At 45.6% G+C, this 13,562-nt stretch overlaps 3 protein-coding genes across 4 annotated transcripts; 2 read left to right on the top strand and 1 right to left on the bottom strand.

The window, feature by feature from the left end:
* Positions 1-30: 30 nt before the first annotated feature.
* Positions 31-2,977, bottom strand: LOC105695348 (F-box/WD repeat-containing protein 9). 2 transcript variants are annotated; one of them, XM_012416848.2, is made up of 9 exons: positions 2,701-2,790; positions 2,398-2,487; positions 2,142-2,301; positions 1,635-1,777; positions 1,337-1,566; positions 847-1,093; positions 473-748; positions 212-383; positions 31-126 (listed from the first exon to the last, which is right to left on the bottom strand). In XM_012416848.2, the coding sequence occupies exons 2-8, from the start codon at positions 2,407-2,409 to the stop codon at positions 303-305; spliced, it is 1,149 nt and encodes a 382-aa protein (XP_012272271.1). In that variant the 5' UTR covers positions 2,410-2,487; positions 2,701-2,790; the 3' UTR covers positions 31-126; positions 212-302. The 2 variants fall into 2 exon arrangements, with proteins under 2 accessions (XP_012272271.1, XP_012272270.1); XM_012416847.2 differs by lacking the exon at positions 2,398-2,487 and having other exon boundaries at positions 2,701-2,977.
* A 459-nt stretch (positions 2,978-3,436) lies between these two features.
* LOC105695402 (claspin) lies at positions 3,437-8,675 on the top strand. Its single transcript, XM_012416934.2, has 11 exons — positions 3,437-3,626; positions 3,687-3,818; positions 3,893-4,030; positions 4,105-4,236; positions 4,315-4,449; positions 4,530-4,738; positions 4,814-7,530; positions 7,615-7,742; positions 7,837-8,043; positions 8,118-8,312; positions 8,398-8,675. The coding sequence occupies exons 1-11, from the start codon at positions 3,552-3,554 to the stop codon at positions 8,491-8,493; spliced, it is 4,164 nt and encodes a 1,387-aa protein (XP_012272357.1). The 5' UTR covers positions 3,437-3,551; the 3' UTR covers positions 8,494-8,675.
* A 3,307-nt stretch (positions 8,676-11,982) lies between these two features.
* LOC105695202 (insulinoma-associated protein 1-like) lies at positions 11,983-13,257 on the top strand. The gene has a single exon (XM_012416555.1). It carries the CDS (start codon positions 11,983-11,985, stop codon positions 13,255-13,257), a length of 1,275 nt encoding a protein of 424 aa, XP_012271978.1.
* Positions 13,258-13,562: the final 305 nt, after the last annotated feature.

The raw sequence follows: 13,562 nt of genomic DNA, 5'->3' as shown, positions 1-13,562 counted from the left end.
ACTGTGATTACGTAAAGTTTTACAGCTGTATACCAGGAAGAGATGTTTAATCGTTACGCATGCATCGCGAATGCATACGAAATTGTGTAATAAATGCATATGTTGTTAAACTGCATTACAAAATACCTAAAAAAAATCACAATTGAACAGGAAAGTACCGAATGGCAAGTCCAAAGTAAATATTATAAATTATTTATTAAATAACAAATACGTAGTAAGTGATTCGGCAGTCGAGTTGCGAAGCTGGTCGAAACGCAGTTGACGAATTGGGGCAATTATTCGGTTATTGACATCAAGTGTTCCTACCGGAATTGCATTTTCGGTCTCCAAATTTCAATTACATCCGCAGCTGCGACTGCCAGTACTTCGTTCATGTAGGCACTCTGTCGAGAAAAAGAATATTGCCACCATTTATGGCGAAATAGGATAATAGAATGCATATGGATGTTAAAAAACAAAATGTTAAGCTTACACTTGCAATTTCTCCGTAATGACAATTCAACGTGTTAAGGTTCAACGGTGGGTCCGTGGGACTTGATATTTTCACAGTTCTGTCCAAAGACACCGTTATTAGGCATCCGGGAGTATAATGCACTCCGTTGATTCCTTTAAGATGTTCGCCCATGTAACACTTGACGTTCGTGAAATCATTCTTCGGGTCGAGAATGTGCAAATTTCCGCTGCTGTCGCCTACGTGCACGATTTCTCTGTGCATGGAAATGCTCATGGGGAACGACCTATTCGACATCTAAGAGAAAATAATAAATCAAACTATTTTCCTCCAATTCCTAAATTCCAGCGAAATGCGCATAGTTAAAATATGTTTAATTCCGCGATTGCAAGTACCGTAATAGACGTCAAGGTCCTTCTCGCTCTCTGGTCCCACACGGATACAGTCTTGTCCTCGCTGGCAGTCAAAATGAATTTCGCGTTCATGGCGAGCTTAAGGATAGCGTTATGGTGCGGTCTAAATTTGGCGACGGGCTCGCAACTTCTTGGGTCGAACACAAAAACCGTATTGGAGGCGCTTCCTGCCGCAAAAGTGGACGTCTCCGGACAGGATGAGATGCAGAGCACGGCTCGAGGAACGGCCCTAAAAAATGACATTTTTAGAAGAGGAGCCAAGTTGAACCAAAGGCTAGCGAATTTTCTTGCTCGGTTACTGTCAGTTGAGCGAGTGGTTCGATTAATTACTACGAGTTCTCTAGGTCGGGCGAAAACCGGATTGCTCGAAACCTTTTTGATAAGTATATAAACATTAAATGTATCGTGCCATCTTCGCTCAACTTTTTCGCACGCGGAGCAGAGGAAAAGTGACCATTCAGATCTTTTATACATGTCATAAGTTTTCAAACGTGAAAGCCCGCTGGGGCAAAGAGCCCATGCGTTAACGGTTCCATCCCAGCCGCAGCTGTAAATCGTGTTTTCTATCGACGTTAGACCCCAAATCCAACCGGTGTGTGCAGTTTCCACCCCCGTGGAAGTGCACTGCTCGTTCTCATCCGCGGGTAAATTCCAGCACACCAGACTGCGGTCTCTGCCTCCAGATATGCAGATGGTACCATTCTGTGGGAAATAAACATTTTTTTATAAACCTAGAAAATTTGATAGCACGAGTAAAACGCTATTCTTACGTGCATTAGTAACAGTCCATCGATGGTACCATAGTGCTTTCCGATGAGGGTCAGTTTCTCCAGAGCATCCGGCTTTTTCCAAAGTGCCATTTGCCTCTCGATACTGACACATGACAATTTATAAAATAATTCATCCTCCTTGTCTAAAAAGAAAGTGGACTCTTTTATCGTCTATGATAATGTCAGTACGGTAGGTTGTTCCTCGGTTTTTCTTTAACTCGAGTGAGCATTAAAATTAAGAGTTAATTTTGAAGCAAAACAAGGTGGAATCATTAGAGTGGAATTTTTAGAATATTCTCAAAGAGGGAAGAAAATGACACCCGACACCAAACAATTATTTACAGGGATTATCGCAAGCTTTTTGAAAAACCATGGAACTAATCATGGAAGCGTTTCAAAATTTGCTGTCCGATAGAAGGGATTTCCTAACGAAATATTATTTATAGGGATTTTGTGTATTTACAGAGATCTCATGCAAAATGCAATGCTCTAGCAATTGGAGCTAACCAGGAGGTAGGACTGGAAAACCAACATTTGGCCATATTTGGCTAATTCTCGCTCTCCACAAGGAGTCGTCGTTCAGAATTTGATTTAAGTACTTGCAAACTAGGCCCAAATTGTGTACAAGAGTGGATGCATCCAAGTACGAACATATATGGAGCAATATCTGAAATGATAAATTAAACAAAGGTATTGGTTATATGATTTTTTGAAAGGCTGCTGCTTATACAAAGAAATGACACGGTTGCAATTTCATGTATACCAAGATCGGCATAAGTGTGCCACTCGGACAGGTTTCTTAAGGCAACGACCAAAAAAGGCTATGGCATGAGTTAACCGTCTTGTCGGAAACCTGAAGTTGAACAAAGATAATGATTTACTGGTGCTACCAGATTTAGATTACGTCTTTGTGCACATTTGAAATAAAATTACAGTATTCTTTCAAAATTGAATAGTTTTTTAATTTTTAAGACAGAGAAAGAAAACTGAATTTTTAAAGAATCGATAGTTTTGTAAATTGCAAATTGTTGGATTTTGTTCTGGGAAAAAGGATCTCCGCACAAACCTCCACAGGAAGGTCCAAGAGCGATAATGTATTGTTTTCCTCGGCATCCGTAACTTCCTTAATGTTGGATTCTTCGTCGCACATTCTAATGAAGAGGTTAGGAAGACAAATATCTTCGACTCGATATCTTATATTCTATTTCTCTCGTATTTGTTTCTGTTTAAACTGTTGACTCGTCGTGTGCCAGTGAATCCGTACCATCCGCGACCTTCCACAAACTTTTGACGATTGATGCGTGTATTCCGTTCGTAACAATAAACAGCGCCTTCAAACCTGTCAGAACGACTCCTCGAAAAGGTATTTAAATTCTTTTGATGTTGGTAACCGACACAGCGCGACCTCTGTGAATAAATCGTGGAAACTCGTGACGAGATCGATAAGGTAGTTTCAAGTAAAATTACTAAACGTTAACCAATCAGACAACGGTATTTTCCGATTAAGACGCTGCGTTATTGGCTACTGACTAGGAAATAACTAAATGTCTCCGTGCGCCATTGTATTCCCTAAGTGTAAAATTGCCGCCAAAAGTAGTATCCCGAAAGACAGTTTAATGTTCTACCTCCATGCAAGAAGCAAGAGACTCATGCTATCTCCTTTGTGTTTATTAAGTCAATGAGTAAGACAGAGATGACGCAAAGTTTCATCGTAATACAGGTATACTGGTCTCGTGCCCGTTTCCCTTAACCTCACCCCTTGAACAAGACCCGGGTATTTACTCTTCAAATAGATAATGAACTGTCACATGTTCTTTTAACAGAGCATGAAGTAAAAGTAATAATTTAATATCTTTAAGAAAAGTTTCATATAAAATCATAAAAAGATCTCTAAATAGCAAATTAAGCTATGATAAAATGACACTCGAAGAAGATAATGAGGATAAATCAGAGGTTATCGGTGAAGACGATGAAGAATTGCAGAAGTCCAAAGTAAGTTTAGTTTTTGAATAAAATAGTTGTACAGATTATATGGTATACTAATTGTTTTAGAATCGCATCAAGTTCAATGCTTTGGTTGACTCTGATTCGGAAAGTGAAAGAAATTCTCTTATCACGAATGAAGTACCTGTAATTAACAGCCCCGAGAAGTCACCCAAAGATAATACTGCAAAGAAAAAGACAGTAAGTATATTATACTTAATACAAAAAGCCTATCACCACTATTACGGCAGGAATTTAAGAAAATTAATTTTTAGAACCGCAAGAAATTTATTTTTGCTGACTCAAGTTCAGAAGATGAAAATGAAGTTAATCTGTTCAAAAATTCATCTGTGGACGATGATGCTAAAAAATCCTCTACGCATGAAACGGAAAAGACTGATAAAGAGAGAATTGTGCGTACATTTAATTATTTGACATTTAAAAATATTAACATATTTTCAATATCAGAGGGTTTGTTTATTTTCAGAGTTTTAATAAGTTAAGTACTTTGATTGATTCCGATACGGAAGAGGAAAATGATAGCAGGTTTTTGAATCATTCCCCTACTAACGAATCCAAACCTGTACGTGAAAAGAAGAAAAAGTCTGTGAAAGCGAAAGTAATATCTTTTAATCAATAGAACTTAATGAATGTGAAAACAAGAAATATTTACATGAATTTTTGCATTAATGTATAGGTTCCTATGAAATTTACGACTTTAGTCGATACAGACTCAGATGGGGAAAATAATTCCCAAGGGCATTTGCATATAAACAATGATATCGAGAGTGGGACTAAAGGAAAGAAAGAAAAGGGTGTCAAAAAAAGGACCGTGTGTATATTTCAACTGAATTACTTTAAAGAAGCTTTAGAGCACAGTAAACAAACAAATTCTGAGCATTTTAATTGCAGGGTTCAATAAGAGCTTCAAAGGATGAGGCAATGAAGCAGATTCGTAGTGAAACACAACGTTTGCTAAGAGAATCACAAGTATCTTTGCCATATCACATACCAAAACAGCGTTCGTTGGAAGAATTTTTAAAAAGGAAAAAAATTGCTCCTCTCATTCCTAATGCACTTACCACAATTGCCAAAATAAGGATGTCTGCTGATGTCGTAGGGTGAGGATTCTCCCATGATTGCAATTTAATTTTTTTATTTTATTTTAAGATTTTTAAATATTTTGCCCATTGCAGAAAAATTTTAGAAGAGAAGGAAAGAGAGGCAGAATTGTTTTTCAAATCATCTGATTCGGAAGATGAAGAACCTCTTTTAAGTAACGAAGCTAAAAATTGCACCACATCTGAGATTTCTACTTTAAAAGGCTCTGATGCTACAGGTGCGGAAGTTATTAATGTAGAAGTGGACCACCACATCGTAGAAGATAATGAAAAAGAAAGAGCACATGACAAGGATACAATAGCACAACAAAATTTAATCAGTTCGGCAACCTCCGAGATAAATGACAAAGAATGTGACAGAATTCAAGAAGATTTAAATCGCAAATCTAAGGCAGGCCATAAAGACGCTGCAAGTATTTCAAGAAAATTATTTGTAGAGGATTCAATGGATATTGATGTCTATAGTAATGTAGATACTCCAAAAGAAGATTCAGAATGTACAGGAACAGTTGATAAAGAAATTCTCAATTTAAATTCAGCTGATTGCGCTGCAGATGACGAACATAAATCAACCAATAAAAACTGTGACAAATCTTCAACACGTGTAAATACAGAAAATGATACAGATTTTATTTTAAGAATGTCGGAGGATCCTCTTGGCGATTTGGAACATAATAAACTATCTTCCGATATTAATGTTACAACTATGAGTACTCGAGACTCCGTTGACATCGAAGGCACGTCAAAAACGCAAGAAAGTATTCAGGATTTAGATATCGCAGATGAGAGTTGTGTGCAAGGTTTGCCACCTCCTGAGTTTGAGGAAGAAAAGAGATCAGCAGCATTAAATTTCAAGAAGAAGGTATTGTCAAACGTGACTTTAAATGTAAAACCATTGTTGAGAGGTATGTCTGGCATGAACATTGACTTCTCGGATAATATGAAACCAAACAAGGAAGGCGTTAATAAACTGCTGGACAGATATTTTACACGCCATGTCGTAAATACGAAAGTATGCCCTAACGATGTCGAAGTATCTGTACTAAGTACAGAGAAGACAGCAGAGGGTGTGAAGGTAGTAAAAGAGATTCTTCCATACAAGTTAACGCAAGATGTTGTCAATAACGATCCTGAATTGAGTAAACCTGGTGTTAAATTGGTGCGTCTAAAAGAGGAGTTGAAGCAGAAAATGGTGCAGAAACGCGACGAAGAATGGAAACAGAAGGAAAAATTAGAAAAAGCCAAGAGAGAAGAAAATGTTGAAGAGGACGAAGTGGATTTAGAGGAAGAAGAAATTGAGGAAGTGAATATTAGCTCCGAAGAGGGAGAGAGTGAACCAGAAGAAGACGATGTCCTTGTGAGAAAGAAGAAACCAAAGGCTGACTGTCCGTTTCTCGATAAAGAAGCCGAAGTAAGCGAAGATGAAACTGACGAAGAGGATGAGCATGAAGACGAGGAAGCCGAAGAAAACAGTGAAAATGAAGACGATGGGCAGGAAGATGTTCTAAACGACGACGAGGAACACACACCGAAAAAATTAAATAGGGTAAAAGTGTTAGACGAAGACTCGAATACTACCAATGACAAGTACGAAGATGAACTTAGTAAAGGAAACAAGAGTATTTTCAGGCGTAGGACAGATGTGGACATGTTTGATGGGAACGATGCATGGATGAGTGACGATACTCAAATTCCAGCTGCTCAGCCACAGGAGCAGGATATGGGAAGCGAAAACTGTAAGACTCCAAATTCTTTTGAGAAAAAGGACTTTTTCAGCTTCATCTCGCCGGCTACTCAACTTAGCTGTCTGAACATGGAACATAGATCCTTTAATACGTATTCCGGAGAAGCAGATCGTTCCTCGGTGGAAAATACTCCTGCAGAAAAAAAGTCTCAAGCAAACAGCAGTTTCGAAAAGCGACTAGGGCTTCAGAAAAAATTATTCGAGGAACCATCCCAAGACGTGAACGACGAAGAAATCCTGGAACTGTGTTCTGGGAAATTTTCTACACAGAACGATGTCAAAAATATTCCGGGTTTAACGGGACAATCTAGCGTTCCAGAATGTAATTCTGAGCTACAAGCATTGTGCTCCGGGGTCTTCAACACTCAACCGGTCGACATGAAGAAATTAGAAGAAAAGGACACGCAAATTGATGACACGTCCCAGGATATGCGTTTAACACTAGAGGAGGATTCGCAAAGTTCAATTGCTAATAAAGAACCGCCCACGGAAAAGCCGAAGATTTATGCCGCGAACTTAACGATAGCTTCGTCGTCTTCCGAAGGTGAGGATATTTTCTCGGACGAGGAAGGAGCAAGGGCGAAGAAGAAAAGGATATTCCAAAAGAAAAAGGTAAAGAAGTTGGACATGTCGGATGAAGAGGAAGAAAGCGATAGCGAGGAAGAATCTGAGGTAGAGGAGGAGAACGAAGAGGATGAAAAATACATTGATTACGACTCTGAAGAAAACGAACTCGTAGTCGTGCCGAAAAAAGATATAAAGAAGGTGGCAGCCGATTTTTTGGAGAACGAGGCTGAGCTGAGCGAGAGCGAATGGGAATCTGCCGACGAAGACGAGAAGGGCCTGGACAAATTTGAGTTCGAGGAAGCCGATGCCGAAGAAATTGACGAAAACCAAATGAGGGACCAATTGGGAAGGATTCACATGAAGCAAGTTTTGGACGAAGATCAGAGAGATGTGAGACTGTTGAAGGAATTGCTTTTCGAGGATGGAGAACTGTTTTCCGAAGGCGGAGGACGTGAGCGAAAATTCAAGTGGAAAAATATTGGTAACGATACATTTAATTTGGTCACTTTCTAATCATTTGGACTAAGGTAAAGTATGATAAAATATTTTATTAATGCAATTCTAGATAAGATACTGAGCGAAGAAAACAATGTCCAGCAAACGAACGACGATGACGGGGATCTTGACGAAGAATCGGAGTTCGAATGGAGAAAACTTCGGTACGAGCGAGAAAAGTTTCTGGAGGAGAGAAAGGTACGAAGCTTTGAATTTATATTCAAATAAAATCAGGTACCAGCGAAAAATGTGCAATTATCGCATTAATTAAAATTGGCATATCTTCATACAGTCGGCAACGAATGAAATTGAAGAACTAATGGATGACAGTCAAGTCTTACAGATGGGAATGAAGGTTTTGGAAAAGGAAAGGAAGAGTCGTTCCGAAAAGGATTTTACTTCCAATAATGTCCCTAAAATAGCAGAGGCGATAATGCCTCGAACGTTAACCGATTTGCTCGGCGGTCCTCTAGCGGACAAAACGATAAGTATTCGACGCGTAAGTAATATACAAAATGACTTTACATAGAGATGAAAAATATTTTTCTTTCAACGTTTCTACCTTTTTTGCAGACTGCCTTGCAGCGGGCTTCCTTCCTAGCCAGAGGGCAGGAGTCTTTGGCAAAATTAGCTGCACTTGTAAAAAATACCGAAGAGGTGACAATCAACGGACCGCAGAATACAAGGAACTTCGCGTTCGCTCATCTGAGTCCTGCAACGGAACCTGAAATTAAAGAAGACGAAACTATCGGCGACCTTCCCAGCAAAGTACGAATAAAAATTTTTACTTACAGAAATTTTGATACTTAAAGAATTATGAGCACGTACATTTTTAATCAATTTTTTTTTTCAGAATGGAAAAAGAAAGGCAGGTAACGACGATACCCCGAGGCACGCCAAGAAAGTAAAAACTGACAGCGACCGCTCCAAAGGGAAGAAACTATTTTAGCCATTTAACAAAGTTGTTTCGCAGCTACTGTACATAGCTATAACCTAGAACTGCCTTTAATATTATGAGAAACGTCTAATACTAGGTTCTATGCAGTGTAAATAATTTCGTGCATCCAAGTATCGTAAGACTCGTTATTGCCTCGGAATGTTTCAATATTTTTTTTTTTACCAAGGAAGGTGTAAAACTATTCGAATTAAATTAAAAAATAAGTAACCGACGGAGTAATTTATTTAAAGACGTAAATTGAAATGCGAAAAAGAGACTTAAATTTTGCGATGGAAGGGGAGCAGAAAATTCCCATCGCTCGTCGTAAAGAAAAATCAAGCCTAAGAACTGACTGTCCTATTTTCCGCTCATCCCTTTGTTCGGGACCAGACAACGATGGTCCAGCTGACGAAGGTAAGAAATGACTAGCGTCCAAACAGACGAAACGAGGACTCAATAGATTCTACCTCTATCGTCGGATCAGGTTACAAGTGCCACGCTGCAGATGAACACCCGGAGCCGAAAGTCCCCATCGAAGCCAAATTCGTCCTTCGAAGCGATCCCGCGACTAGCATTCTCTCACGTTTTTTGAAGCGCACAAAAACCCGCTCGGGAACGGGGGAGGGAATAATCCCGTCGGAACATACAGTCGCATTTAATGTAACTCTATCCAATAATGCACGTCCTCGCCCGGAGCGACTCCGCAACCCCCGCCCGACTCGCAAACGCGCTGAAACCGAAGAGCACCTCCACCAACGGGATACCTTGACCAAGGAGCGGCATAAATACCGCATTAAATCTATATTTTCATCATAAATCACGATTAATAAAATGATTTAGTAATTTCTTCCGAAGCTGGGCCTCGAGTCTCTTCCCATCCGACCAGGGCGAGCTTGGAGAGTTCCGGGAGGAGCGACGTTCGATATTGCATCCTTCTTTGGAAGGATTTGGGATCCTGTCGGGGATATCGGCTGCAGCCCGACGTCCGGGAGGATATTCCGCCTAACCACGAAGTAATAGCTGTCGCTTAGGAGTTCGGTCTCGCGTGGGAGTGCCGGAGGTGGCGAGGGATAGAGCGGAGGCGGAGACGGACGGATAAGGGTGGTTCGTTGCGTAAGCCTATTAGGGCATCACGGCGGTCGCTGCGCCCTTCCAACGGCGGCACAGGGACGCGGGATGCTGGTGTACAAGTCGAGCGGGCAGACACATTAAAATCGCATCAAATATGTAAAACCACTCTCTCCCCACCGGCACTCCGGCCATACCGGCGGCCAAAGCTCCGCTGTACCGCCGGGCAAAAAGCTTACGCTCAAAGACCCGAAGACCGCTTTTACTCCCCCAGGCGAATTCTTAAGCAGGATTCCACGGAAATGCCCGGCTCTCCGGTTCCGCGGCGACGACTTTTCACATTTTTCTGCCCCTAATCGCCGTTTGGTCCGGCCGCCATCTTGTCTTCCCCGGGAATTCGAGCGCTCGAAGTTTCGAGGACGCGCGTCCTCGGGGACCCGATTGGACTAGAATTTCCAATTCTAATGGCTACTGCGGAGACGAGGAAACCCGGAAATTTCAGGTTATACCCGAAAGTCCGCCTCCCACGGAAATGTGGACCTCCGTAATGGCGGCTCCGCTGGCCGCGGTCTTTTGCAAGATTGATCATTTCGATCCAGGCCGAAGCTAGCGGGGATTCGCGGCTTTCGGCTTGCTCTCCGGATTTGCCGGTAAAAAGCTCCGTTTATTCGGTGCGTTAATCTCTTTTTCGCCTGTTTTACCGAACACCGGACGCCGATTTACCGGTGGCCGTAATCGCCGCGGAAAATCACGTCGCCCGGAAGCTCGGCATATAAATAGTTGACGGACGGATGGAACGGCGGGAAATTGTTTCTGCATTTTATATTTCTGTCGCGCGATAACGATTGGAGGTAACGGCGTCGATTGTCGAGGGAAGGTCTCTCGAGGGTAGTCGCTTGGTCTTTCGGCCGCCATTTTGAGGTCCTCGAGAGGCTCTCGTCCAATTACATCGTGATTGTCCGGCCTCCGCTGTCTCCCAAGGGGTGAAGATTAACCACGAAAATCACCGGGGCTTTTATTTTCACCGGAGAAGAAAAAGTATCCGACAATTTCTTATCTCGTAGAAGCGATTTACGATATTTATTCTTTACTTTAATTTCTAGGAGGTCGCTCGAAGAGCGGGAAGGGGAGCCGAGTCCCATCGTGACCAGCCCGTCGATATCCTGGAATTATTTAACCAGTGATCGAGCATGCGCGCTGACTAATTAGATAAGCAGCTCAAGAGATTACGACGGCGCGCATTATTCAGACTTGACCACGGAGAGGAAACTCGTGGAGTCGGGGAAGGACTGCAACTTCGTGCAGAGAAATAATCCCACGGTCGGGACGGAAATTCGCTCTTTCCCGCTGCACGCCGCGCAAATTTACCGCGACGCGGAATTTTCCTAGCGGGTCATCGAATGTACCAGGGAATAAAAAAACTCGAGTTTCAAGGTCACGGCGACTCTCCGACACGAAATATGCGGACAAGTACGGGTCGACCAACGAAAAGGAATAACAAGGGACGGTTCGACGGTTCATCGAGTATGCACCGCTTTAAGAGCGTCAACTCGCAGTTCCAGAAGGAAACCCATGATTGCTTCGTATCTCCTAGCCGCAAGTACTTCGAGTGGATCTATTTTTCAGACGCAAACGAACGAGGGTGGAACCCCACTCGAAGTACGCAAGTGACGCGAGGACGGTTAAGGTACACGATTATTACATTGAAACGCATCGAATCGAGTTAGGCCAGGTGCGGTGGCGGTTTTCGCTCCTCGTTGAAAAGTTCAGACCCCGATAAAAAGTTGAGAGCCGTGACCTCGTCGTTAAACTTTTGGTTATGCATCGTTTTCATGCGCCCGCCCGCGTTAACGGAAAGGAGGCATTAGGGTCTCAATATTAAAAATGTCCGTCTCATCGATATCGAGGTGGCGTGAATTCCGTCGAATTTGAATTTCCAGCCCCTTTCCAAGAAAATTTCGCCGAAGGGGGTTAAAAAAAAAGGAGTCCCGAGGGTGCGACGCCACCCTGCGTGCCCGGCTGCGGCGCAGCGAGTGGCAGCGAGTGGTAGCGCGTGCCCCCAGCGGGTAGTCGGGGCGCGAAAGCGAGGAGACCGGGCACGCGTCGCCGACCCACCGAGGAGAGGGCTGCGACCAATGGCGCGGCGCGTCGGAGAAGCGTGGGCGGAGTCAGGGGGTATACGAGAGTGGAGTGACGCGAGAATGCGTCACACGGCGTCCGGCCATCCCCGAGAGCGGAGGTGATCGGTTCCCGGCGTCTGGAGCGACATCGCGGGACTGCGCACCATCGTCCGGACCGCGGGAGGTTCACCGAGAGGTCGAGGAAGAGGCAATGGCGAGGTGGCCCCGGGTCGACCACCGATGACCTGGGGGCCCGACCTCGCAGGGTGGACGAGGATTGGCAGGACCGGGAGGAAGAGCCCGGAAGCTTGAGATGCTGCACGGGACCCTGCCCAGGGCCTTCCTGGCCCCCGGTCTGGCGTACCGGGGCGGGTACTACGGCGAAGGCGTCCTGGCGTACCCGGGCCCGGCGTATCTACCCTTAGAGGAACACTACCCCCGGCTGGGGGACTCGCCCGCGTTCGCGGGATGGCAGGCGACCCCGAGATCCGCGACTCCGTGTCCCCTGGACCTGTCCCTGAAGCCGCCGCCCACGCCGAGCTCCCCGACCACCGAGGACGGCATCGAGGTCGACGACGAGGACGATCGCAGGAGCCGGGAGGAGCAGCAGGGGCGATGTCCGGAGGACATCCCCTCGGCAGAGGAGATGGGCGGCCCGCGGCGGAGTTCCTCGGTCCAGAGCTACGAGAGGTTCTTCCTCGACGGGGACCCGACCAGGGACCCGGGCGAGGAGAAGCCCCTCGGCACCCCCGTGGGCTCTCCGGGGCCCTTTTACTCCGGGGAGACCCTGGACCCATCCAAGTACCCCGGGGACTGCAAGATGCCGCCGACCGGACACTTCCGCGGCGTGCCGAGCTACCACCAGCAGCTGCTTTTGACACCCCAGCCCCACGCACCCATGACGCCGCCCAGCACCCCGTCTCCGCCCCAGTGCCCCAGGAGGCGCCCCAGGGACGACGAGGAGGTCACTCCAAGGGGTCGCGTCGACAAGCCCAATCCCAGGCCCAAGAAGAAGTACTCGAGGAGGCTGAAGTTCGACGAGGATACCAGCAGCCCAGTCTCCGGCACCGTCATCCTGGGGCCCGACGAGGCGGTCGTCACCGGGGACATCGATCCCGCGTTCAACGTCGTCGAGGTCACCGAGGAGGCCCGGGCCGAGCTGGCCAAGATCGAGAACCGGCTGGGGCCCTACCAGTGCAAACTCTGCAGGCTGCTGCACGAGGACGCCTTCCAGCTGGCCCAGCACCGGTGCTCCAGGATCGCCCACGTCGAGTACCGCTGTCCGGAGTGCGACAAGCGATTCTCCTGCCCGGCTAATCTCGCCTCCCATCGCCGCTGGCACAAGCCCAGGATCTCCAACGGGGAGAACGGGGCCGGCTCTACCTCTGGAAGCGGCACCGAGATCCCCTGCACCAGGTGCGACGCCAAGTTCACCAGGCAAGCCGCCCTTAGGAAACATCTCGCCAACCAGCATCCCGAAACCGGAGACGACGACCCCGAGGAGTCCAACTCGTCGCAGAGCAAGATCTTGGTCAACGTCAACTCCTCGAGCTTGGCACCCGGTGAGGTCCCCACCGAGATACCCTGACACCAGCTTCCGGCCAGGCCCCTGCCCAGGAGGCCAGCCGTCTACTGGAGATTCGGACTGGATCTCATGTAGGCTCGCATGGACCTGGTTAAGGGGAACGGTGGGTCTTGGTGCTCGGAGAACGAGGCGACTCCTATAAGGCCATTGGCACCCGATACGAAATCTTGAAAATTTATCTACGAGGGGTAGGAAGACGATTTCCTGGCCCTTCGCTTCCGGCGTTAACGTCGATTCCTTGCACCTTACGAGTCCCGAGGCCGGTAAGGAAACGTTGCACGCGAACACCGGTTGATTATCCGCCAAGA

Source organism: Orussus abietinus, unplaced genomic scaffold, assembly GCF_000612105.2.
Source record: "Orussus abietinus isolate OABI.00-Male unplaced genomic scaffold, Oabi_2.0 scaffold47, whole genome shotgun sequence".
NCBI classification, from domain to species: domain Eukaryota; kingdom Metazoa; phylum Arthropoda; class Insecta; order Hymenoptera; family Orussidae; genus Orussus; species Orussus abietinus.
The sequence above is the reverse complement of the archived record's forward strand: the minus strand, read 5'-3'. Positions and strand labels throughout refer to the sequence as shown.

Coding starts and splice junctions, on each gene's coding strand:
- LOC105695348 (XM_012416847.2), bottom strand. CDS start 2,784: ATGTGCGACGAAGAATCCAACATTAAGGAAGTTACGGATGCCGAGGAA. Junction 1,778..2,141: donor TTTTCCAGTCCTACCTCCTG/GTTAGCTCCAAT, acceptor CTTTCTTTTTAG/ACAAGGAGGATGAATTATTT. Junction 1,567..1,634: donor ATGGACTGTTACTAATGCAC/GTAAGAATAGCG, acceptor TATTTCCCACAG/AATGGTACCATCTGCATATC.
- LOC105695402 (XM_012416934.2), top strand. CDS start 3,552: ATGACACTCGAAGAAGATAATGAGGATAAATCAGAGGTTATCGGTGAA. Junction 7,531..7,614: donor ATTCAAGTGGAAAAATATTG/GTAACGATACAT, acceptor ATGCAATTCTAG/ATAAGATACTGAGCGAAGAA. Junction 8,044..8,117: donor AAACGATAAGTATTCGACGC/GTAAGTAATATA, acceptor CCTTTTTTGCAG/ACTGCCTTGCAGCGGGCTTC.
- LOC105695202 (XM_012416555.1), top strand. CDS start 11,983: ATGCTGCACGGGACCCTGCCCAGGGCCTTCCTGGCCCCCGGTCTGGCG.